The following is a 25,483-nucleotide window of genomic DNA, read 5'->3' on the forward strand; positions in this document are numbered from 1 at the left end:
TTATTGTTTAAAGAGCAATGTTTAGTTGTACAACACATAAAGTCTAGCAACATTTACACAACCAGTTTGAGTGTCTGCTGGCTTACTTTCAATTGGGTAAATTAACTGTAATGTCACCAAAAGGTTGGCTGGGACTGGTAACATTTAAGAAATGGGTCGTTCTTGCATCCCCTAGGCTTGGGCCTCTTGCTCCATCAGGACTTGGTTGTAGATGAATGGCCCACAAGTCACCAGCCTTTGAGCAAGTTGTGTCCAGGTGGAAGTGGTTGGGCAGTGGGCAAGGGGTAGTCCATAAAGACACAGTGCAGGGGTGGGCAGTGGCAGCCGACATTCGCAAACATTCATGCATCTGATAGGAGGGCTTTGCCCTCCACTGGGGATTTTCCACTAGCCTACAGTAACCGACTGTGGCCAGGCTAATTCATTACTCACATTAATGGAGTAGGGGAGGGGTGGTGTGTAGGAGTAGCCAGGGTAGGTGGGAAAAGATTCCCTCTTATTGCTAAGTGGACAGAAGGGTGCTTTTTTTCTTCCTAGAGTTCACATTTCGTGAGCTTCTGGAATTCGGTATGTGTGTTTAGTTCTTATTTAAAATCTAAGGATAAGGAAGTCAACTCCAGGAATGTCTCTTCAGGAAAACCACCATTCCTAAATGGCTGCTATGTGGGGTAGGGAGGGTGTGTGGCTGCACTCTGGGCCAGTCACCAGCGGTGATTTTTTTAAAAAAAGTGATCCTAGCCCTTGCTCCCCCACATCTGGAGTGACCCATCCTTACAAATAAGCTTTAAGCAATGAAGAAGACACCCTTGTCCCACGTTGGGGCTCACACAGCTGACGTCAACAAATCCGACAAGCAGAAAAGTTGCTTTCTTGACCCTTTAAGGAAGTCAAGAGCAGCTCATGCAGATGAATGGACAGGGAGCAACGCCATATCCCTTGGAGATGGTTACAAGTAGCTGATATGGGTTTCCAAGGGCAGAAGAAGCTCTTGGTGAGTTCTTTCACCCTACGGATGGGCTAGGACCGGCTGACACAGACGATGGAGGAGGGCAATGCTGGCGGGAACTCCATTCCAACTGGGAGGAGAGGGGTGGTGTGGATAAATGGAAGCAGCAACTGTCCTAAAGAGGCAGCTGGCCCCTCCCATCTGCTGAGGGCTGAGAGGGGCTGTGGTGGTGGGCCCGACACGCACAGCACTAAAGAGCGCATGGCCCTGCAGCAAGAAGAGCTGAGAGGAATGGAGGGAGGAGCGGCGCTTGAAATGGCCTTCATTCGGCAGTGGGGCAGGGGGTGGCTGGCACGGGTGGAAGGACAGTGCCCAGGAGGCCTTCTCCCTGCAGGGGGGGTTGAGAACGGTTGAGGGTGTGGAGACCGGCAGCTGACAGCAGACATACAGAACAGCTTCTCCAGGGAGGCTGAGATCATGGTTTAGGAGCACCAAGCATTATTCTCCTATTCTCTTCCTCAGCCTCACCAGTGCCCCCCAACTCCCACCCCAGACCTTCCCTGTGAGGTCAAGGTGTCTAGTCCCACGTCTTCATATAAGCCAGGGGTCCCTCTTCTGTTGAAACTTAGCAACCTCTGGACTCTAACTCTGCACTGTTCTGCTCTGACTGGTGCCTAACCTGGAATAACTGTGTGGGTGAGGGAAGATGGGGGTTGGACTGGTAATGAGCTTCCAGGAAAGATCGGAGACTGTGAGTTTGGGGCCACTAGCAATCTGATCACCCACCTCTTTCTCCTGGTCTGCTGAATCTTGGTCTTAAGTCTATATGTTTTCCTAGCACCTGAGTGATAAGGGCCTATAAATACTGGGATTTGTAGAGGACCAGTAAAACACCTCGGGTTGGACCAGGAGATGAAACAGGAGGTTGTAAGAGGTTACTGTAAACTGTGTCAATTTTTCCCCTTGCCTGAGGCTAAATTGTTTCTCCAGCTTGAAATTTTAGCCACCTTACAGACTAAAGGAGAAAGAGTAACTTGTGTGTCAAACAACATGGAAAATATATGCATTAATAAATATAGGGCTGAAGGGGAAGGCAAGAAAAGGCTACATGTAGGCTTGTGAGTGTCATTGGGCATGTCTAAAGGGGTGAAGAAGAAGAAGTGCAGAAAGCTGAGAAAGACACAAAAATGCAAGTAGCTTCAACATGAGAAAGAGAATAGAAGAGAAGGAAAGGGAGGTCAAGTATATACAAGAAGGAGGAGAAACAGAAGCCAGCTTTAAGGAGGAAGACTCCTAATGGATAGAAGGGAAATGAGGTTCAAAACTGTCTCTGAAGCCAAACGACCAAGAAAGACAAACACTATATTGTTCTTGATACTTCTTTAGACTCAGTTCTGCTAGGACCTAACACCTAGAAAAAAAGGTTGTCTCACTTGACCAGCACATGTATTTCTTTAACCAGACAGTGGGAACCACATAGCTCACTGTGTTGGCTCCTTCACTGGGCTGCCCACAAGTTCAGGGCCCTTTTTCATCACTCAACTGCAGAAACTTTGTCTCCCATGTTTTTCTACAGATCTGATTTCCCTTGTAGTCTCCTTTTTTACTGTCCTGTGATTTTACTGGGGATGTTAAGTGGCCTAAAGTCACTTTTGGAAGTAAACTGGACATAAATCCTAAATATAGGAGTGCAGCTCAAGTGGATTAGGCTAAAAGGAAATGAAAGAAGTCAGAGGGGGCAGGACAAAGGAAGGAGGGAAAGGGGAGAAAGAGAGAAGGTGGGAGCAGAGGAGAGTGAGGCGGGGGGCGGGGGGTGGGATATGTGGAAAGCAGCAGTCTGCGACAGAGACAGGTGGTAGCTTCTGGACAGTGAATGCCACACAGACCGAAGGGTAGAGCTCTCTCCTCCATGTGTAGGCACTAATTCTTCAGGAGCCCAGCACTGGCCAACTTTTCTGCTCTCCACTGATCTTTCTTTTCCCAAAAAGTCCTAGCCTCACCACAGATCACCGGGCTTACAGAGAGGGTTAAGTCCTCAACTCTGCCGCCGCCCCCCCGCCCCCCCGCCCCGGCCCCAATCCCAGGTCAAGCTCCACAGACCATCTTTGGAGAATCTCTGTGGTCCCTGCTCACAGGTGGGTTCAGAGATAAGAAAGCGTTACCTGAGGCTCACCTGCTCCCATCATTTTTAAATGAAGCCTCCCCCAGACCTCTTGAGTGAGGCACACGCCTTGTTCTGGGACACAAGGAAAGGAGACAGATAATGGACAGCCATGGAGGAACCAAACTTACTAGGAACTTTCCAGGGAGGCAGTATAAATACCTCAGCCCTGCACGGGCGCACACACATACACACACATGAGCGCGCGTGCACACACACACACACACACACACACACACTCATCTCTCGCACACACACAACACACACACACACTGTAGACAAGATGCTCCACAATTACCAGACAGGCCTGTGGGACAGAGTAGAAAGGAAGAAGGTGGTGGGTGGTGGTCTGAGGATGTGTGTGTGTGGAGAAGTGGGTATGTGTGATGATACAGAGAAAGGGTCGTCATGGGTTACTGTCGTGGCTTTCCTCTGTGTCCACGCTCACCGGAGGGAGGCCTCCATTGTCATTAAGACGCTTGGCCCTGTAGGTCTCGTAGTGGATGTTGTGTGTTACTTCCTTGAGGTCCTGGAGGTGGGTCCTGAAGGACACAGGGCAAGAGAAAGAGGGATGAGATTAGGGGCAGGAGGAGGAAGAGAGGACCCACGTCTGAGGTCAACACGTCGCTTCCAGGGTCTGGACCCAATGACTGGGACCAGAGAGCCAATGACACCTCTTGAGCACCTTGTCCTTCAAGATGGGAGCTGGGACTGCAGCAGAAGCTCTGTCAGAGGGACCTGGGGACCGAGGAAGTGGATCTGAACAAGTGGCCTCTGGACCCCAGATAATTAAACTTGCCGTTGGATGGGAGGGGTGTGTCTTACCTGATGACAAAGTCTCGAAGCAGGGCAAACTCACAGTGGTTGAGGTTTTCCACTGTGAACAAACAAACAAAAACAGGTGGTCACTTCACTAATGCAGATACCAGCAGGTGAATTTCTGTTCAGGTCATGGACTAAGCCATGGGCCGGGCCACTGTCACCTTCCAGAGGTGTGCTCATCTTGGCACTCGAGTGCACTGGATTTTACTCATTGAACAAGGAAGGATTCATGAAGCAGTGATAAGGGCACAATACTATTCTAGACTCTGTGGAATAATATCTCATATGTAGTATTATAGTCCCCATTTTATAGGAAAAGAAACTAATACACAGGGAGTCTAAGAAACTTGCCCAAGGCCGAAGACACAATTTCTATCTTTCAGGAGCTTGTAATCTTATTGGAAGACAATAAACACACAGACAGAATAATCGAGCCATCTTAAAAAGGTCGTGATGGCTTGATAAATCTAATTCAACATAGATCGAGTGCCTACTAACTGCAAATCACTTGACAAAGACGATGGAAACCGAAGAGAATTAAGTCATGAGCCCTCTTTCTCATAATCTATGGGTAGGACAGATATTCTTATAATTTCATTCAATGCAAATGATGAGAAAAAGGCTATTTTTTTAAAATCCCAACAAAGGATAGAAAAATGAAAGACAACATGATATAATGGGAAGAACTTGGTGTTTTGTTTTTTTTTTTAATTTTTTTTTTTAGAACTTGGTTTTGAAATCAAAATATCCAGGTCTAAAATCCAGGTTTCACCACTAATAAGTCACATGATCTTGGGCAGGACACTTAACCTGATACCCAAGTGCCTCAGGGAGGATGATCTGAGAGCAGTCACGCCTACCCTGCCCGCCTCCAAGGGTATCATGATGAATTCATCACTGAAGTGATTCTCTGAGAGCTCTCAGAATCACTGTGACCTTCTCAAGGTCACATCATTTCTAATAAAATGAAAATGGCAACATCTGAACAACCCTTCAGCAGTTTTTCAGATCATGCCTCCTTTCATGTGAAAACCTTTCTCTGGTTTTTCTGATCCTTATTAATCTCTCCATGTTCTGAGCTCCTTTGACCCTCGAGCTAGTGCCTCCCGGTCAGGTGCTAAATCCATCTTTTATTGCTTCCTGCTCATGAGTCTCAGCCTCTCAATTAGACTGTAAGCCCCTTACGGCAGGGTCTGACTGGCTCTGGCTGGCATTCATTTTATATCTTGCATCCTAGGACTGTGCCTTGACCTACAGATGCTTAATTAATAAGCATAATTGACTGGCAACCAGTTCTTCAAGAAGATGCATTGAATTACCTTCAATGATGCCCCAGGGAGTTTTTCTGCCAAGGACCCGCTTGCCATTCACTTGGTACTCCTTGTCACTTCCCACCACAGCGAAAGGCATGCTCTCCTGCTGACAAAGCAGACACATACGCATGTCATCCTTCTACTCTTTGCGCCTCCAAGAGTAGGATGGCATACGGTCCTGGGCCTCTAACCTTGAACTGCACATTTCTGAAGCTCGTTCAGTGATCCCACTGATGGCAGAGGCCAGGCACTTGTTTCTGAAAAAGAGCACTGGACTGGGAGTCTGAAATCCTGGGATCCAGACCTGATTGCTCCCCTGCCTGGCTGGTTAACCTCAGTAAGTCAGCTTTCCCACAACTGGAGAATGCTTTGTACTCTTTAGCACTTTTAAGAGGTTTGGTTTGATTTGGAACAACTCTGTGAGCTAGCCAAGAAAGACAGACCTCTTAGACAATATCCACCCAATGGACAACCAAAGTAATGAGTTTCACATGGTCTCCCACACTGGCAGAGGCCCATACCTGCTGCCCTGCCAGAGGTCAAAGGCCACTTTCTGACGTACCTAGGCTCCCCTATTCCAGCAGGTGTCTGTTCCCAAGTTGATCTGCTTGGTGTGTGCTGTTATTGCATTTGGATAAATTAACTATTATATAAGCTGAGGACCTATCAGTGTGGAGATCTGTTTCTTTGAAAATGGAATGTTTCAGAAAGACCTGATAAAGCTGAGTTCCTTTTGCATTAACAGTGGATTTAGCAGGACTTCCCTGGAGGTCCAGCAGTTAAGAATCTGCCTCCCAACGCAAGGGATGTGAGTTTGATCCCTGGTCAGGGAACTAAGATGCCACAGGGCTCAAGCGCCTCAACTAGAGAGCCTGCATACTGCAAATTACAGAACCCATGTGTTCTGGCCCCAACTAGAGAGAAGCCCACACGCTGCAATGAAAAGCCTGCATGCCACAACTAAGACTAGACATAGTAAAAAATGTATTATTATTTTTTTAAAAAAGCACAGAATTTAAATAAAGAGCGGACTTATCTCCAAAGAAGAGGCCTTGTCTCTATATAAAAAGAATGCTTAATGAACATGATGTGTTTTTGATATTTTAATTTAATAATTCAGTAAAACATCTATTTTAAAACATTTAAGATTTGTATGCTTCATTTTTAAAATGATTTCTTCAATTGATTTTTTCAATGAACTACCTGTCTCAACTACATCAGGCTTCTCCTAGGTTACCACACTTGATGGAGAAGGAGACTCAAGGCCAAAGCGAGGGATTTGTCCCAGGTTACAGTGATTAGTGGAAACGCTCAGACTAGAACCCAAGATTCTAATGAGGAATCACAGAACAGTAGAAGTTTAGAATTGAGAGGGATCTTGGAAATCATAAAGGTCAGGGGTTTCCCAGCCAGGTTTCATGAAGCCTTAAGATTCCCAGGAAATACCTCAGGGGCTGCTCAGAAGGTAGAGTTGAAAAGACTCTGATGCTGGGAAAGACTGAAGGCAGGAGGAGAAGGGGGCAGCAGAGGATGAGATGGTTGTATGGCATCATCGACTCAGTGCATGAATTTGAACAATTTCTTCTGGGAGATGGTGAAGGACAGGGAGGCCTGGCGTGCTACGGTTCATGGGATCACAAAGAGTTGGACACGACTGAGCGACTGAAAAACAACATACTGGAGTCTGACACTTAGCTTTTTCTAAAGGGTTCTTCTAGGGGAGCAAAAGAGTCGATGAGCCACTCATCTAGCCTGATCTCTGAATTTTAAAGAAGGAGAAACTGAGGAGGAGCTCTGCCTGAAGCTTTTCCTGCCTGTATTCTTCCACCACCCCATACTCTGGTTTCACTTGGCCCAGTGGGGGAACCAGAGGCTTTTGTTGGCTCTGGGCATGAACAGGAGAATTTGGCTTTCTGGGTGCAGGATTCACAGCCACGGCCAGGCCCCCAGTCCTCATCCTCTCCCATGCCACTTCTGGTCTGGGTCAGGCAAGGTGGGGCAGGGAGTTTGGAAAGGGGAAAGCAGGAGGCAAAACAGAAGTGGTACATGATACATATCCCAGGGGGACCAAGGCGGGCATCTATGTGATGAACAGAGTCCTAGGCACCTACCCGGATTTTGTCATTCTCTGTCTTGTCCTCCAAATCCTCATCAAATTCCTTCTGGGGGTAGAATTCAATGCCATTCACTTCAAGCTCCTTTCGAACCTAAAGGCGGGCAGGAGAAGCATGGTAGCCAAGCATCAGGATTCAGAGAGGGCTATGTGTGCATGGGCACGAGTGTGCAAATGTGTGCACACTGAAGCCAGAGGGGTAAATGGCAGTCCGGTCATCTTTGAACTCTGAGGCCCTGGGCAGCAGGAGGATCCTGAATGAATGGGCGCCCCAGCCCTACAGTTACCACTGCCCACCCCAGCCTGCCACGAGGAAGAATCAGGGGATGTGGTCTGTTCCCCTCAGGGTCTGTAAGATCAGGATCCAGACAAGCAGGACCACTGAGAACAGACTCCACGTGGGCAGTGTTCATGCCATGCTTGTTTCACGCCTCTTGGCAGGGAAGGAAGGTCCAGCTCGCCACCCGCAGCCTCTCCCCGTTTGTCCTCTTTCTTTTTTTTTTTTTTGTCCTCTTTCAAAGCTCAGCTTAAGTCTCCTCCTCCAGGAAGCCACCCAGTGCTTTTCAGCAATCTCCTTGATGAAGTTTCTTAAAGGCAGCAACTGTCTTTATACTTCTCCGGCATTTCCCCAACCCAGTCCCCTGTGTGTCCAGCACAGGACAGAGCTTACGGAAAATAACGATAAAGAACCAGTAGGTGGTTGATTTAATTAGTCTCGTCCTTCAAGCAACCTAACAGTGTAGAGTGGTTTCTCACGTTCGAGGTGATTTATGCATTTAGTGGTATTTGCAGGTAAGTTTGGAGGGCGAGAAGGCTGGAGCCGCACTAACTTCTCTTCTCCACCAGTCTCGCCTCTTTAATAGTTGAGTAGGAGCCGGGTGGGAAGTGGGGTAGGAGGTGGATATAGTAATAGAGGAGAGGAGAGGGCTTGGACCCGAGGGGGAGAGGCAAGCATGGGGACAGGAAAAGGAGAAAGGACCTTCTCACCCTTTGCTTGAATTCAGACTTCTCCTCCAGGGTCATGGTGTCAGCCTTAGCAATGACGGGGATGATGTTCACAACTTTGCTGAGGTGTTTCATGAACTCCAGGTCGAGAGGTCGCAAGCTGGGGCCCAGACAAGGCGGGGTGTCAGAGCCACCAGGCCCTCCCCACTCAGCCTCTGCCACCACTCCAGGGGCACCCTTGGGACAGGAGGACTGGGCTGGGAACTGGCTGGGTAGCCACCATCTCCCGTCTGCAGAACAGAAGCCAACTCTCTACCCACACGTGGTCTACCAACTCCCTTTCTCTCTCCCTTGGCTCTGGGGCATATCCTGGCTTTCTTTAAGCCCCACTCAAACCACTCCTTCATGACACCTTTTCTGACCTGAGATCTCCTTCTCCTAGGAACAGCCATGGCCTGCTGTCCCTACCCATGCATCCTCGTGTCATGGTTATACGTGTGTCTATTCTGCCTACGGGCAGCACTTTTGGACAGGCCTCCCCCTGGTCCCAAGTAGTCCTGCAGGGGTCCAGCTGGGGCCTGGCCCCTCACCTCCCCGAGGGCCTCTGGGCTCTGGGGCCCCGATCTGGCTGTAGTTTGAAGTCCACCAGACTCATTTAAGTCAGGCTGCCTGCTGGCCTGCTCTGACCTTGGGTCCAGGCAAAGGGAGGGATAAACACAAACCTTCCTGCCAAGTTCCTGACCTGCACCGTCGAAAACCTGCTGAACATCTGGCTCCTCCAAAACCGAGGGCCTGCCGCGCTGGTGCCATCGTCTCAAGAATGAAATTCTTGCCTAGCCACCGGGCTCAGTGACAGTTAGGAGACCTCCCCAGCAGGAAGGTGGCCTGCTTGTCCATTTGGATGGCTCAGCCCCACCTGATACTCACAACCAGAGTTCCCAGCATGCCTTGCTGATTGTCAGCCTTCATCGCTGGACACCTGGCTCCTCTTGCTGGGCTGGCCACCCTCCAAATGCCTACAGCTGGGTCCTCCCTCCCCACCTCCACCTAAACACCAGCCCCAACCCACTAGCCCGGGCCCTTGCCATCTCATCCTTGTTGCTGCCCCTGACCCTAGGCCTCTGAAAAGCAGGTATCTACTGAACAAACGAGGAGCCCTTTGCCCGCAGCAACCAACTTCTGTCTGCTGGCACAGTCATGCTAACACACGGATGGGCAGCATGGGGGCTGATGGTGGTCAGCTTCTCTCTCCTGTCAAGAATCTCTGGGGGACTCCCAGGGCCATGACTATGTGGGGGCCCACCTGACCTCCCTAGCTGAGTCTAGATATCTGTCATTCGCTATGATTGGGATCAAATGATGCAAACCAGAGGCAGGCCCAGGGACGGGGGCAGGACTGATACATACGAGTGTCCGGTCGGGGAGATGAAGTAGAGGCAGCAGTGGACGCGAGTGTCAGGGATGCGTTTCTTCCTGGCGATGTTCACCTCCTCCTTCAGGAACTTCTCGTACTGCTCATTGATGTACTTCTCAATGGGCTCCCAGCTAGAGGAGGGGGGAAGAAAGCAGATGGAGGTCCCAGAAGGACACGACCTGGGAGCTCCTCTTACCAGGGTCAGGAGTCAGGCTCTCATATCCGTCTCATTCCCTGCCTCCCGAGGGCTCTAGGTGACCTGTTGATTATTCTCCCTCGGCGCCCATGGATGGCTTTCCCTGTTATCAAGGGCAGAACTCCTCTGGGGTCCGAGCCCTCTGATTGACCTATGGGAACCTGCAGAACCCCACCCTGCTCCTGACAGCAGTGCACACTGTCCCCACATCCATCACTTATTAGCTGGGCCACTCTGGGCAAGTCTCTGCCCTTCTCTGAAGCTCTTTTCCCATAAGTGAAAAGAGAGTAACAACAGGTGCCTGGAGAGATTCATGTAAGAATTAGAACAGAGGTATAATACTGAACGGGGCTTCCCTGGTGGCTCAGTGGTAAAGAGTCCACCTGCAATGTAAGAGATGCAGGTTCGATCCCTGGGTCAGGAAGATCCCCTGGAGAAAGAAATGGCCACCCATTCTAGTATTCTTGCCTGGGAGATCCCATGGACAGAGGAACTTGACGGGCTACAGTCCAAGGGGTTGCAAAGAGTTGGACACGACTGAGGGACTAAACAACAACAACACAGTACAGAACAGAGAAATGGGACATAGAATGTGCTCAATCCTGGCATTATAATAATTCATATTATAATCATAGGCGTACAATAACCCCAGCACAATAATTCATCATTGTCATGGCTGTTGCCGTAATAGTAACCTTTCCCTGTCTAGGAGTGTGTGGATAGCCAGAGAAGAAGGTGACCAGCCACTTTCTAAGATCAACACAGCCAATTCCAAGGTGTGTTGTTGACAGGCCCTATCTGTCTGGGGCAGCCCCAGGCTCCCTCACAGAGGTACAACTGTCTTCATCCCTGTCTGGGAGCAAACTTCTGCCCAGAACCTTCTGTAAAGCAAAGAATGTCACTTGCCATCTGGTTTTACAAGGATTAAGTCATTAGCCACTGTAGTCACTGACCTACAATATATCCTGGAAGGAACAAGATAAGGCTCTCCGTGCTTTGGGGAAACAGGCCCTTCAATAGTTGTATTTCAGGAAAAAAAAATTTGGACCCAAATTCTTGCACCGTCCCCTATTTAGAAAAGCACCAAAATCATTAACAGAGATCTCTATTCCTCTTGACTAGCAGTAGCCTTCTGCTGAGATGTATGCTTGGCTACACGCATCCCGTCAAAAATCACTCGTACACTGGCCTCCGCCCACCTTTTCAGAGCAGGTCCTCCGAGCCATCTGGGAGGCTGGCTCTCAGGCCACAGGCCTCAGTGTGTGTGTGCGTGCGTGCTCAGTTGCTAAGTCAGGTCCGACTCTTTGTGACCCCAAGGTCTGCAGCCCGCCAGGCTCCTCTGCCCATGGGATTCTCCAGGCAAGAATACTGGAGTGGGTTGCCATTTCCTTCACCAGGGGATCTTCCTGACCCAGGGAATGAACCCACGTCTCTTGTGTCTCCTGCATTGGCAGGCAGATTGTTTACCACTGAGCTCCCTGGGAAGCCCTCAGTAAGAGTGTGAATAAGACCCAACTCAGAACTCTTACATTCTGCTTTTTCTTCTTTTTTTTTTTTTTTTTGGCTGCACCATGAGGCAGGCACTGTGCATTCTGTTCGCAGCCAACACTTCCATCCTCACCTGGGCAGTGTACTTCCCCCCTTTTGGCTGGACACTGGATCCCCAGAGGCTCTCTCCTCATGGAAATTGCCCTCCCCCTTGTCTTCCTCCCATCCTGTTTGTCTAGGTGGCCAACACCTGGCCCTCAGGCCAAGCTCTCTGCCACAACCTTCAGGTCTGCCTGGGTTTGCACCCCAGTTTCCCCCGCTCCGTCACTCCAGCTCCTGACCCACACCCATCTCCAGGCAATGCCTCGGCTGACATTGCCTCTGCTCTGTCCCCTCTATCCTCACGCCCGGGCCCCATTTAGTCCTCTCCGCTTGCTTCCTGACAACCGCCCTCCCCTCTTTCAGCAAGTCTTGCCACTTAAGCCCTCAGCATGGAGGGCACAGATGGTTCTCAGTTTGAGTGAATCTGCTCTGCATTCAGTGTCTGCCTTGCAGTCTTTAGGGTGGAGGTCTCACACACAGGCAGACATACCAGTTTTCATTGTTGATCTGGTCTCCAAAGCCTGGGGTGTCGATGACAGTCAGCTTCATCTTGACACCACCTTCCTCGATCACTGGGGAGCAAACAGAAAAGGCACCCAGGGGGTCAGTCCTCCAGCTGACGCCAGGTGCCCCACTGCCTACCCGCTGGGGAGACCTGGGCTCCTTACTTCTACAGGACCAATGACTGGGAAAATCAAGTTCAGGGTCCTCAACACTTCAACACCTTTGTTCATACTGTTCCCTACACCTGGAATGCCCTCCTTACCCCTTCTGTCTGTCTAAATCTACCCAGTCTTGGGACTTCTCTGGTGGGCCAGTGGCTAAGACCTCATGCTCCCAATGCAGGGGGGCCCAGGTTCAACTCTTAGTCAGGAAACTAGGGTTGCAGACGTGAACTCTGTACACTGCAAAGAGTTCATGTGCCCCACTAAAGATCCCTTGTGCTGTAACTAACACCTGCTGCAGCCAAATTAAAAAAATATATAAGTATTTTTTTTAAATGAAAAAAAAAAATCCACCAGGCTTTATCATCCCACTCAAATCCTACTCATTCCTCTGTAATTCCCTCACCCCCTTTTCTGGACTTACAGTCTAAAGAGTTGGCTCCATCGTGTTCAAGGGCTTAATTCTATTCTGTCTTCAGATTGTCTTTCATTTATCTCATCCCCCAGATGCCCCATTCTTCCCCTTTTCTGGCAGAGGCCCTTGGAACAATGCCCGTCAGGGTCCCTGCCGGGTTCTCACCATGCCCAATAGCTTTGATCTCCACCGTCTTGGGAATCTTCTCCTCCCGGTTCCAGCTGGAGGCCTTGCGGCTCACTTGGGATTTGAAGAGGGTGTTGACCAGGGTTGACTTGCCCAGTCCACTCTGACCTGCAGCAAGACAGGAGGAGGATGAGAAGGCCGGGAGACCCCAGGCCCAGCTCCCAAGCCTAGCATCTCTCCCGAGCTTACAGAATTCTAGAGCTGTGATTCAGGTCCTTGACTGAATGCTCACTGGAGAGGCTAGAGGCTGAGCAGGGACAGTGAGTGGGTGGGAATGCTTTCCTACTCACTGATGGAGGACCTGGGGAAACGTCAGTTGCATTGCACATCCTCTCCTTCTGGAGCCCTGGGAGCGGTGGGAAAGGGGCAACCTCTGCACTTGTGTACTGGTTTTCCATTTCATTTTTGCTTGACCTAAGTTTTTAGTCTTAAATCACACTTTAAAGATGGAATTACTTTACATACTGACACTGCACTTCTGAAGAAGATTTCAGTCCAAGGAAGAGCTCCACAACTAAAAGATAAGTGAAAACCACTGGTCTGAGCAGAGTGTTTCTCAAACATGCACAAGAATCACAGGATAATAAAGAAGGCTGAGTGAAGAATCGACGCTTTTGAATTGTGGTTCTGGAGAAGACTCTTGAGAGTCCCTCAGATTGCAAAGAAATCAAACCAAACAAACCCAAAGGAAATCAACTATAAATATTTATTGGAAGGACTGATGCTAAAGCTGAAACTCCAATACTTTGGCCACCTGATGCAAAGAGCCGACTCATTGGAAAAGACCCCGATGCTGGGAAAGAAGGCAAAAAAGAAGCGGGTGGTAGAAGATGAGATGGTTAGATAGCATCACTGACTCAATGGACGTGAATTTGAGCAAACTCTGGGAGATAGTGAAGGACAGGGGAACCTGGTATGCTGCAGTTCATGGAGCTGCAAACAGTAAGACATGGCTTAGTGATTGAACAACAACAAAGATGCTACATGGGAAGTGCTAAGAGATGAGTGGAGAAGTAGTACCAGACCAAGCTAGGAATTCAAACCCTTAAACTTATGAAGATTGTTAAGTAGGATGGGTGATGATGAGCTTTGCAGGCTGGAAAAATTATTCAGTCACTGGTAGACAATGGATTGAAGAAGACAGAGAACCAGGAGAAAGAGAAGTTATGTCATCACACACGCTGTCTAGTTTAGCCAGTGTGTTTTAGAGCAAGACGTGCCAGATGATTTACACTCTGGCCCAGATGTATGAGCAGCTCTGAGTCAGGTGCCGTGGTAACCCAGGGGAGTAGCAGCTTGTAGCCTAGGGTGCTGGCAGTGGAGATGGAGAGGGTAGACAGACTGGAGAGATATTTGTGAGGTAAAATTGACAGCATTTGATGACTGACTGGATTGGGGATAAAGAAGGAGGAAGAAAGATGATTCCCAGATCCCAGTTTCAGCAACTGAGAGAATATGTCACTGCGATCAAAGGCAAAGGTCCCTCCCTGCTCTTATATTCTGTGGCCCAGTGACCCTACTTAGTGACCAATGTCCTGAAAATTCTCTTCAAGCTTGAAAGCACTACCAAAGATCAGAAAGAAGACCACCCTTCCTCTGATCCTCTCCTAACTCTTGAAGGTGGGGAAGAACAAGGGTGATGCTCCCAGGCCTTGAACACAGCTATAGGGCTGCCTGTGTACAGACAGGGGGTGACAGGGCCAGGTTGACCATCGTCCACCCACATCTCCCACCCTCAGAGCAGCCAGCCTTGTGGGGAGAGAGGAGTCAGGCTTTTGTGATCAGCACGCTAAGATCTTTCCTCTGAGGAACAGCTCATTCTAGAGAAGCCAGGGCTGAGGCCATCCTAAAGAAAGAGGTGGGATTCTAAAGGGTACTGCCTGCCACCAGGGTCTCCAGGGAGCCAACGGCCTCCGTACCGACCACCATGATGTTGAAGTCAAAGCCGGTCTTCATGGTCTTCTTGCGCATCTGCTCGATGATGGTGTCGATGCCGATGTAGCCCAGCAGGTTGGGGTTGATGCCGACGGGCTTCATGGGCACTGCCGGCTTAGGCCTGGGCTCAGGCACCAGCTCTGACATGGCTGCGTCCGTCCTGGTCTCTGGGAGCCCTGCAAAGCCAAGGTGGGAGAGGCGGGCTGAGGTCACGTGGACACCACAGTTTTATTCTCTGGGTACACAATTATACAGAGTTAGGCCTGGATGGGACCATGGATGTCCTCCAGTATAGGTATCCCATCTCACAGATGTGGAGACTGAGGCCTGGGGGTGGGAGGTGGTAGTAAGGGCTCGCCTGAGAACACAGAGCAAGTCAGATGCAAAATCTGGACCAGTACCCAGTTGCTGGGGTACTTTCAAATGTACCTCACTGCTCCAAAGAACCAGATCTGTGTCTCTAACCCAGGGGTTTCTTTGCCTTGGCACTACTGACATGCTAGGTCAGATAATTAGACTAGGCAGCTGTCCTGGGCATTGTAGTCCATTTAGTGACATCCTTGGCCTCTACTAGCTGCCAGTGCATGCTTAGTCACTCAGCCGTGTCTGACTCTTGGTGACCCTTTGGATTATAGCCCACCAGGCTCTTCTGTCCATAGGATTTTTCAGGCAAGAATAGGTGGGTTTTCATTTCCTTCTCCACTAATAGATGCCAGGAGTAGCTTCCAATTTAATGATCAAAAGTATTTTCAGACAGTGCCAAATATTGGCTGGCACTGCCAACAGCTGAGAACCACTGACCTAAGAGATGTTTGGGGTTATTCCAACCTGAGTCCTGCCTCACCCAAATAAAGGGCAAAGCAAAGACCTTTTAGGATTCTGGACCTAACATCTATTGACTGCCTGTCCCTGACCCAGTTGCTTTGTCTTTTAGAAAGCCGTGGGTCTGGGACGTCCCTGGTGGTCCAGTGGTTAAGAACCTGCCTTGCAAGGCAGGGCATGTGGGTTCGATCCCTGGTAGGGGAACTAAGATCTCACATGCTGAGGAACAATTAAGCCTGTGCACTGCAAATAGAGCCCCGTGAGCTATAATGAAAGATCCAGCTTGCCACAACTAAGACCTGATGCAACAAAGTAATTTTTTTTTAAAAAAGCAGCAGATGGGGCTCTACCTCAACTCAGCAGAGTGAGCATCACTCATGTCTCCCAGTCTCAGTATCACCTCTATTCCATGGGCATTGCTGCAAAGTAGGGGTCTCTGTGCCCTGAGGAGTCCCAGACAGCCTCCACACTCTATTTTTAGTTTTTAAGTTGTTTATTGCTTTCAGATTTTTTGTTTGGCTGCACCGCATAGCATTCGGCACCTTAGTTCCCCGACCAGGGATCAAACCCATGCCACCTGCAGTGGAAGCATGGAGTCTTAACCACTGGACCACCAGGGAAGTCCTCTACAAGCCTTAGTTTTAAATCTGAGGAGGAATAAGCCTCCCCTGCTGACCAATGAGGAGAGGATGAGGCCCAAGTAGGGGCAGTCACGGGCCTAAGATGACATGACATGCTGTGTTCTTGGCGTGGTGGGTAACAGGAGAAGGAAAGCCTGAGATCACAGCCCTTCCCCGGGGGAGAAAGGCAAACATCCTTCCGGGTCTGGCACATCATGGGTATGCTCATATACATGAGAAATCTGTGTGTTCCCTCATCAGGGCACTGTCCTCCAGGGTGGGTTTCGGGACATGGCATCCCCACTTCCCTCCCCATGAGACACGGGTGTGAGGTGACGTGGGAAGAGCCTGGCTCTGTGACTTGCCTTCTCCATGGCCTCGGGTGAACCACCTGCCCCCATGCACCTGCTTCCTCTTCTGTAAACTTCTTAGGATAGTGATTAAGGCTGTGGGGAGCCCCGCATGTGAGATGCACCCCCACTCTGCCTCACTGCTGCAAACCCTCTTGGTCCTGCCCCTTTCCGGTTCCCAGTCATGAGGGGGAATGAAGTGGTGCATGAGAAAGCACTTGTTAAAGGGAGGTGCCCTAGATGCTAATTACCCAGCACAGTCACTGGACTCCACGCTCTCTGGAGGCCCCCTTCCAGCCTGGCCATTCTAGAATCCTATGGCTCCTGGTTACCCCCTGCAGGGTCTCTGGCTCCCAGGGAGAAGTGATGGAGCCGCATATGGGAAAGAGAGAGAGGGGACAGAAGCACCTCCCTCCCCCACCCGCAAAGCCAGCCAGGAGTCTGTTCTTGCACCCCCACCACCTGGTCCCTTCCCTGGTCCTGGCACGACTCTCTCTCCCCACTGGAAACCATTCTTTTCTTGTCATCCGCGGGCACAGCCAAATCTGACGGAGTCTCGGGACCTCCCCAGGGCCTGGCGTGCTTCCCTCCTGCTTCCCAGGAAGTTGTTGCCAGCCAGGCGGCTCCAGAAGGCACCCAGATTGGCTCGGGCCTGAAGCAGCTGACTATCAGCAGCCTGGCCTGCGCCTCCACTCTGCACGTGGTTCCCGGGCCCGACTCAGCACACCTGCACTGGGGCCAGTGCCCCGATTTCCCTGTCCAGCTGCTCACCAGGCCGGTCCTCTTCATCCCCCGGACGCCTCTACGGCCAGCCCACTGGGTCGCCACAACCACTGTTGTGAGATGGAGCCATCTGTGTGCATGTGTGTGTTTTGGGGAGGGCAGGGTCTTACTCTACAGACCTGGAAATGAGTCTGGTATTTATTTACGGGAGTTTTTATAAGGGTTTTTATAAAGTCTATATCCTCACCCCAGCCTGCTTTGTCCCGGCCTGTCAATCGCAGCATCCTCAAAGACCACTCCCCAAATACAACCTGGTTTGGAGAAGAGGCCAGCTGACCAGATTCCCGGGCAACTTCAAGGGGCTCCAGCAGGCCATGAGCAGAGTCCACTTTTATTCCTCCATTGAGCCCCTGTTACCACCCACAGAGCTCCTGCTGGCAAGATGTCCCTCCCAACCACACGGCGATTACACGCCAGTCATGTGCTAACGACAGCCACCCATCAGCCACAAGCATTGCAAACCTGCAGCGGGTCACAGTGTCACGGCCTTTGCTGGAAGACCCTTTGCCCACTCCAGCCCCTGGCGACCTCCCACTCTTCCTTCACTATACAGGAAAGCCTCCGCTTTCCCATCTCACATGGATGCCTCTCTTCTGTGCTGCCTCAGCCCCCTGAGTACCTCTGTAGTCATTACATTCATTCATTCATTCACTCACTCACTCCATCCCATCTGGGCCATTCTATAGGCCCTCCAGTGAGAGCCGACTCCAGCCAAACCCTAGACTAAATGCCAAGGACACTGCTAGACCCCAGACAAGGTCCTTGCCTCATACTGTCTGGTGAAGAGACCTCCAGAGCACAGGGTGTAGACAGCTCCGAAGTTGATATCTGTAGCTCCCTCCTCTGCCCCTGCAGCCCCTCCAGGTCCGGCCATGCCAGCTCCAGATGGGCAGCTGGCCCATCCTTGACCCCCAGCCAGATGGCCTCCGGGAGCCTCAGTGTTCTCCTCGGGAAGACAGGGACAGTCCCGACCTCACTGGGTTGCTTTGATGCTTACACAAAAGTGTGGGCACGAACCTGGCACTGAACACATGCCAGTTGCCACCCTTCCTCAGGGCAGGAGCCACGTCTTATGGATTTCTGTGCCCCGATATACCTAGTATAACAAGGCATTCAGCAATGAATGAATGAATGCAAGCCTCACTCAGCAATATGAACGAATGAATGAAGGTAAGCCTCATTCAGCCATGAATGAATCAATGCAAGCCTCACTGCAAGGCCGATGTTACTCAGAGCCATCACCTTTCTCCTCCTTTGGATGCTGCTCCCTTGGTGGAGCGGCTGACCTCCAACCCAGCAAATGGCTCTTGGGTGGGCCCCAGGCACGGGAGACAGACTGTTATGAGACCTTCTCCCCCCTCCACAACAGGGATTGGAGGAAGGGTTCCCCAGGGGTGGGGAAGAGCTCCGGATGGGCTCACAGCCGGATGTAACTCAAAAATGCCATCCTGCCTACGGGGTTCCTGGGGCTCCTTCTAAGCTCCCAGCTTTCTCCCAGCCCTGCCTGCAGCACCTCCTGCTGGGAGCCACCTGCCCCAACCGTGCTCCGGGGAGAGACCCTGTCCACTCCCTGCTCAGCTCTGGCTTAGTCCCCACAGAAACGGCAACATTCTCCCCCCACCCCACCCCACTTCCCTGACAAGCAAGGGCCCTGGTGCTTTCTCTTAGAGGGAAATGAATGGGCTTTGTCTTTCTCCGGCCCAGGGACCCCACCCCTCTGCTGGGAAGGTGGCCGCAAAGGGAGAGGACCTTTCCAGAATAGCACCTGCCTTCCTGGCTTCGGGGATCCAGGGGGTGGGGAGGCTCTTCCTTCCGGAGTCGGAGATCATTCCCAACCCCCAGACCCCAGTCTTAAGACTCCACCCCCACCCCCACCCGCAGAGGCAATTTCAGTCCACCCCTAGCTCCAGCCCCTGGCGCTCAGCGGGAGAAATCACAAAAGCTATCTTAGTACTTTCCCATTCACAGAACCAAAGGGCCCTGAGATATATACCCCTTCCTCCATCCCAGTCCTCTGGAGGCCAACGAGTTCCCTTGGAGACCACCAGCTGGTGCCTGTCTCAGCGTGCGCCCGCCGCCCCTGTGTGTGGGGGAAGGGGTCTATGTGTCAGCGCACAGGTCTCTGAGCCCGGCCGTAGGTGGTCCCGATACCTGTGCGTGGTGTGCATGTGTGTGCACGTCTTAGTGTGCTCCAGCGCGCATCGCGGTGCCCGCCTGCGTGTTCGGGGGTCTCCGTGTCTCTCCGCCTTCCCGTCTGTGCATTTCTCCGGGCTTGAACATCTTGGGGAGTGTGCCCCCGTGTGTGTGTCCGTGCACATATGTCACCGTGCGTGGGCTCCTTCGCGCATCAACCCTCCCCCTGGTAGCATCTCCAGCTGGGCTGGTAGGGACCGCAGCCTCCGCCTCCCGGCGCGCGCTGATGGCCCGGCTGGCCTCCTTACCTTTGGACATGAATCCTCCTTTGTCTCCGTTTCCTCCGGGAAGATGCTCAAGGGCGCGGGGCTGCAAGGCTGAGCGGGACGCGGGCTCCTCCTGGGCCGAGTAGCCCCTGCAGCCGGGCCTCGCCCTTCGGCGCTCTCCGCCCACCCGCCCGGCCCGCGGCCCGGCCGCGCCGCCCCTGCGCCCCGCGCCGCCGCGCCCGCCCGAGACTTCGACTCCGTGGCTCGGCGCCGCGCTGCCCCTGCCCGCGCGCACCGATGCCGCCGCCGCCGCCGCCGCCGCCGCTGCCACCCGCACCACGTGACCCGCGCGCCGCCCGCCCCGCCGAGGGCCCCTCCCCCTCCCACGGCGTCGGCGCCCGCACCGGCTCTCCGCCCGCCCGCCCGCACCCGGGAGCGCGGGCACCCAGCGCCGGCTGAGCGGGGGCGCTGGGCCTCGCAGTCTCGAGATGCCGGGCGGCGGGCGGTGCCCCCATCCCATCCCTCCGCCCGGATCCCGCTCCCGGCCTCTAACTCTCTGAGGCTGGGGCGGGGCGGGGGCGCGGGGAACCAGTGACTGCTGCGGGATGCGGTGCGCGAGCGTGAGTCACGCGGTGGTTGGGATGTTGGGCTGGTTCCGTGGGGTTCTGCCCAGGCGTGGGTGCCGGTAGAACCCTGCCTGATTCAGGAGCCCGGGCCTGGCCCTGGGATGAGGAGCCCTATGACCTTGAACTGGTCAGGAACTTTCTTTCCTGGGCCTCAATTTACCGGTCGGGAAAAAAATCTTTCTTGCATTTAATCCACATGAATGGATAGCATATTGCCAGGCCAGGTGGGCACAGGAATGAGGACCATCGTTTATGTCCTCAAAGAGCTTTGGGTCTGGTGGGGTAAGACAGAAAGCTGGACTGTCCTCATACAGAGAGTGGGGTGTGCCCAGGGAAACTGTGGGTGCAGGCAGGTGGGCACCCTGGGGAAAGGGGTTTTGTAGGATTTCTTGGAGGGGGTGAGGGCCGAGACGGAAAGACAAATGTAGGTGGGAGGGAAGAAGGGAAATCATTCCATGGAGAGAAGAGGGCTGAGGTGAGGAGACCAGAGGTGAGAGCTGCCTAGTGCTGGGGACAACAGGGTTCCTGGGTGCAAGGAAGCAGGGAAAATTCCAGACAAGGATACAGAGCTAAGAGAAGTCCACAGCCTTGGGAGTCAAGCTAAGGAGCTGGACTTTAAAAGAAGATAATGGTGAGTCACCAACAGCTGTTAAGCAGAAAGTGCTCCCATGAGATGAGTCCCTCATCTCATGCCAGTTGAAGGGGGCAAGTGGCCTCGCAGGGGCAGAGGGATGGAGAGAAAGGGACACAGAGCCTGGGACTGAGGAGGTTGGGCCACAGAGTTGGAATCAGACTGGTTGGGATGAAGGAGAGAGAAAGAGGAGGATGCCCGGGTCTCTAGTGGGGTGGGGCAAGGGAGAAGTCAGGAAGTAAAGGGCTGCCTCTGAACCTGCCTGGGAGCTGTCTGGGCGGAAGGGTCTGGCAGGCCGCTGGCTGTCCACACCTACATTTCAGAAGAGAGGGCTGGGCTGAAGATGGAGAGAGAGCTGGAGGGAGGAGGGAAGACGAGAGCCTGAGTGGGCTCCCCAGACGGAGTGTGCAGAGTGCAGTGGGAAGGGGGCTGACAACCCCCAACCCCAGGTAAGCCACAGGACCAGATGCTTTCTGAGCATCTGCCAGACCCAGAATCTCTGAGCCTTTGCAAGGTTGGGAATGAGACTGCCAGAAGAATTCCAATCCCTGGGTTGCCGTTACCTTGCATGGATGCTTGCTAAGTCGCTTTAGTCATGTCCGGTTCTTTGGGACTCTATGGACTATTGCCCACCAGGCTCCTCTGCCCATGGGATTCTCCAGGCTCCTCTGCCCATGGAGTGGGTTGCCATGCCCTCCTCCAGGGGGCCTTCCCATCCCAGGGATCAAACCCGAGTCTCTTATTATACATCTCCTGCACTGAAGGCGGGTTCTTTACCACTACTGCCACTTTAGACATGCCAGCTATGTGATGTAGGCAAGTCACAGCCTCTCGAAGACCAAATGAACTTCTGGCCCTTGTGTTGACCTGTTTATAGTTCCGTGTAGGACTTCCAACATACAAATCTCCAACTCACCCTGTAGGACTACAGCGCTGGGGCTAGGGGACCAAGAAAGAATTCCAGGTAAGACACTTTTTAAGCAACAGCTAACAGCGCTCCCCCCGGTGGCTAAGACTCCAAGCTCCCAATGCAAGGGTTCTGGGTTTGGTCCCTGGTCAAGGAACTAGATTCCACGTGCTGCAACTAAGAGTTAAAATCTTCCTTCCCAGGACTTCCCTGGTGGTCCAGTGGTTCAGAATCCACCTTCCCATGCAGGGGACGGGGGTTGGATCACTGGTCAGGGAACTAAGATCTCACATGTTGCATGTGCCACAACTAAGACCCAGTGCAGCCAGATAAATAAACTAAATACATAGATATTAAAAGAAATGTCATTCTCACCTTAAAAAAAACTTCCCTCCCTTTCCAGATATAGCCAAGCACAATCTATTTCCAGGTCCTTACACCCCTGCCCCACCCACCCACCGCGGTCCGGTGCCTCCCCAGCCCAGCTCTTTGCATTTACCTTTGGTTTCTCTGGCCCGGTCCAGCTCTGTGGCCCAGTCCGTGGCAGCATCTGCTGTAGGGTGGCCCAGGGCTGTGTCTGTGCTTTGGCTCAGCATTGATGGGTGGGTGGCAACATCTGGTGTCAGGTTAATGACACTGTCCAGTGTGGTCTCGCCAGCAGCCGGGTCTGGGGTGACTGGCACGGCTGGACCCATGGCTATGACCAACCTGCTTGTATCCAGAGCTGGAGAATTTGTAGTCACGCCCAGCTTGGCTGTGTTCACCAGCATGACTGTGTCCGGCCTGGCTGTGCCCAGCCTGACTGGATCTGGGGCTGCCCGTTCCATGGCTGCACCCGCTGTGGTTGTTTCTGGCTTGGCTGTGCCTGCTGTAGCTATGGCTTTGCCCACCTTGTCTGGGTCTGGGGTTACCGAGTCCATGCCCCCTCCAGGCTTGGTTGTGCCTGCTGCAGCCACATCCATAGCAGATCCCAGATTGGTATCCAGATCAGGGGACTCAATGCCTGTGTCCAGTCTGGATGGATTTGGTGTAGCCAAGTTGACAGTCAAGCCGGGTCTGTTGGTGGCCCTTGTGGATAAACGGCTGGCTGTGCCTGGCCTCTTATCCAGAGCAGCCAAGTCCATGGCCATCGTGGGCCCCGAGGTAGGGGAGGCCCTTTGGAGATGCAGCCGGGGTCTTGGAATACCCCTGCACCGGGGCTTGCCTCTTCCTGGAGAAGCTCTGGCAGGCATGTGTGCAGTCACTGGGACGGGGTGCCTTGGACCCACTGAGCCCAGCCCCGCAGGACCTGGTGGACTCGGAGCTAAGCGGGACTGGAACGGTAGAGTCAGATATGAACTCACCAAGGGCTTCTCCACTGTGGGCATCCTGCTGGGTTTGGCCAGACCTGGGTTCCCTGGGCCCTCAGAGTGGACCCTGTCCCCTGGCACTAGGGTCACCGATGACGAACCAACTGTGGGCAGCCTCCCTCCTCCGTGGGTGGCCACCTCCTTGCCCGGGCTGGACAGCTCTTCCCAGTGAGAAGGTAGGGGGCCCAGGGGCCGTGCCTGTCTGTGCGGATGGACTGTTAAGGAGATGGAGCTGAACTTCCTGGATGCCAGGCTCTTGCCAGTCTCCTGGGAGGACACGCTCCAGGCCCTCACCCCAAGGCCTGACCGGCTGGAAGCCTGCGGGATGTGGCTCGGGGGAAAAGCATCCAGATGGAAGGTCTTCCTGAGAACAGGGATGAGAGGCGACACCCCCCCGGGGAGCTTCGAGGGGCGGGCTGGGCGGCCCAGCAGGTGGCTACGGGAGAAGGAGTTTCCGGGGCCGGGGGCCCCATGCGGCTGCATCTCAAAGTCGTGGTCCATCCAGGTCTTCCACCTTCCCCTGATCAACAGAGCAAAGGGGCCAAGCAGGGGTGAGGTACCCGAGCCTGGAGGTGCCGGCCCTTCCCCACCTGTCCAGCCGCTAGCCCTCCTCTGAAGGGGCCTTATTTGGAGGGGGCGGTCAGGTCCTCAGTGGGGTACATGCATCCCTTCCTACAGCTCCCACCGCTGCATGCCTGCACACGCCACACACACACACACCGCTACCTGGACACCAGGTGAAGGTGGCCCCCAGTGAGCAGGCTGCCTGGCGTGATGGATGAAACCTCTCTCTTTACCTGGGCCCCTCTCTCTATGGACAGCTCCGTGGAGGTCACATATACATGTCTGGGGACCCCAGGGGAGGACAGTGGTTATTGGAGGCCTCTCTGTGTCTTCCAGAAGGAACCAGAGGACTCTGGGTTCCCACCCACAGCCCCCAAAATAGGAGTGCCAGCGTCCAGGTAGGAGGCCAAGAGACGACCCCTTTGGCTTGGGAACAGGGTCAGATCTGGGGCTCCTCCCAGAACCAGGGAAGAGCCCGGGGCTGCCTGCTGCTGGAGCCAAAATGAGAGCCGTAATTGGAGCTGAAGCAGGCCCTGGAAGAGGGGAGGCTTGGGAAGTGCAGAAGTAACAAGCGTTCACGGGAGACTCGTCTGGTGAACACACCTCTGTCCCCTCCCCGGGGGACCTGTGGTCCCCAGAGTTGCAGGGCAGTGAAGCAGGCCAAGCTACATCAGAGGTGAGCCCTGTGGCGGAAGCGTTAGCTCAGCCTGTGGGGTTCAAGGAGGGAGGCTGACCTGGGGCTGGGGGAATTCACACGGAGGACCCCAGGGCAAGGAAACGTCGTGTCTTTCTGAAAACCCTCCATGGGCTTCCAGGCTGTGTCTGGGGGAGAGGGGAGGCCAGCCTGCAGGTGTGCTGGGACCTGGGCCAGGCCACCACGATGCTCGGGCCCTGGAAGGGGACCTGGTGGGATCTTGCAGGTGGTCACTCCGCGGCTGTGTGGCAGAGAGACCGGGGGAACAGAAGAGGAGGCAGAGAGGGAGTCCCCTGGTGTCTGGTAGTTAGGGTGTGCTGCTTTCACGGCCGTGGCCCCAGTTCAACGCGATCGGGGGGACTGAGATCCCGCAAGCTGCATGGCAAGGAGAGATGCCTCTCTGTGGGCTGGGGTGGGGCTGGAGAAGGCTGAGCAGCACAGAGGAAGAAGCAGAGGGACCACCTGGCCGCGGGGAGTAGGGGCAAGGGTGGGGGGCGTCCAGGAATCTGGCTGGTGGTCTGCATGGGTGAGCCACCCTCTGAGGGGAGCTACTGAGCGCCCAGACGGCCAGCTGGTGCACACGCTGGGCTCCATGGAACCCTCCTTCTGGAACAAAGTTGTTTCTGTTGCTTTCAACACAGGGATGTGATGCTGGGGGGCGGGGGTGCAGGGCTGATAGCAGGGTTCACGAGGGAGTGTGACTCTGTGGCTAAGGCCCTAAGGTCTGGAGCAGGGACAGGGCAGGACACCAAGGAGTCTTCATCATCCCTCACGGCGGCGCCCCAGACCCGCGTCCCCTCCAGTCGCATATTTGTCCCTAAGGCTGTCCTGGCCTTTATCACCTCCCCACTTGGCATGTCCCCGCAGCCCTGCTTGCGGGCCCTTACTCACAACGACACGCACCCGGGCACAGGCACACTTACCCTGCACTTAACCACAAACATCTACCCTCGGTGTACACACACACGAACATACACACGCGGCTGGCCAGAGGACAGAATTTCTGAATCTGTTCTGACGTCTCCAGATCCCTTCCC

At 53.3% G+C, this 25,483-nt stretch overlaps 1 protein-coding gene across 5 annotated transcripts; it reads right to left on the reverse strand.

Moving 5' to 3' along the window:
* On the reverse strand, positions 1-23,704 carry SEPTIN3 (septin 3). 5 transcript variants are annotated; one of them, XM_043882209.1, is made up of 11 exons: positions 22,339-23,704; positions 14,686-14,877; positions 12,746-12,874; positions 11,991-12,072; positions 9,708-9,845; positions 8,343-8,460; positions 7,354-7,449; positions 5,249-5,348; positions 3,933-3,984; positions 3,556-3,649; positions 1-1,334 (listed from the first exon to the last, which is right to left on the reverse strand). In XM_043882209.1, the coding sequence occupies exons 1-11, from the start codon at positions 23,687-23,689 to the stop codon at positions 1,269-1,271; spliced, it is 2,418 nt and encodes an 805-aa protein (XP_043738144.1). In that variant the 5' UTR covers positions 23,690-23,704; the 3' UTR covers positions 1-1,268. The 5 variants fall into 5 exon arrangements, with proteins under 5 accessions (XP_043738144.1, XP_043738140.1, XP_043738141.1 ...); XM_043882205.1 differs by lacking the exon at positions 22,339-23,704 and adding an exon at positions 19,718-20,018; XM_043882206.1 differs by lacking the exon at positions 22,339-23,704 and adding an exon at positions 19,718-19,997 and having other exon boundaries at positions 5,249-5,345.
* Positions 23,705-25,483: the final 1,779 nt, after the last annotated feature.

The sequence above is a fragment of the Cervus elaphus genome, chromosome 22, assembly GCF_910594005.1.
Source record: "Cervus elaphus chromosome 22, mCerEla1.1, whole genome shotgun sequence".
Lineage (NCBI taxonomy): Eukaryota > Metazoa > Chordata > Mammalia > Artiodactyla > Cervidae > Cervus > Cervus elaphus.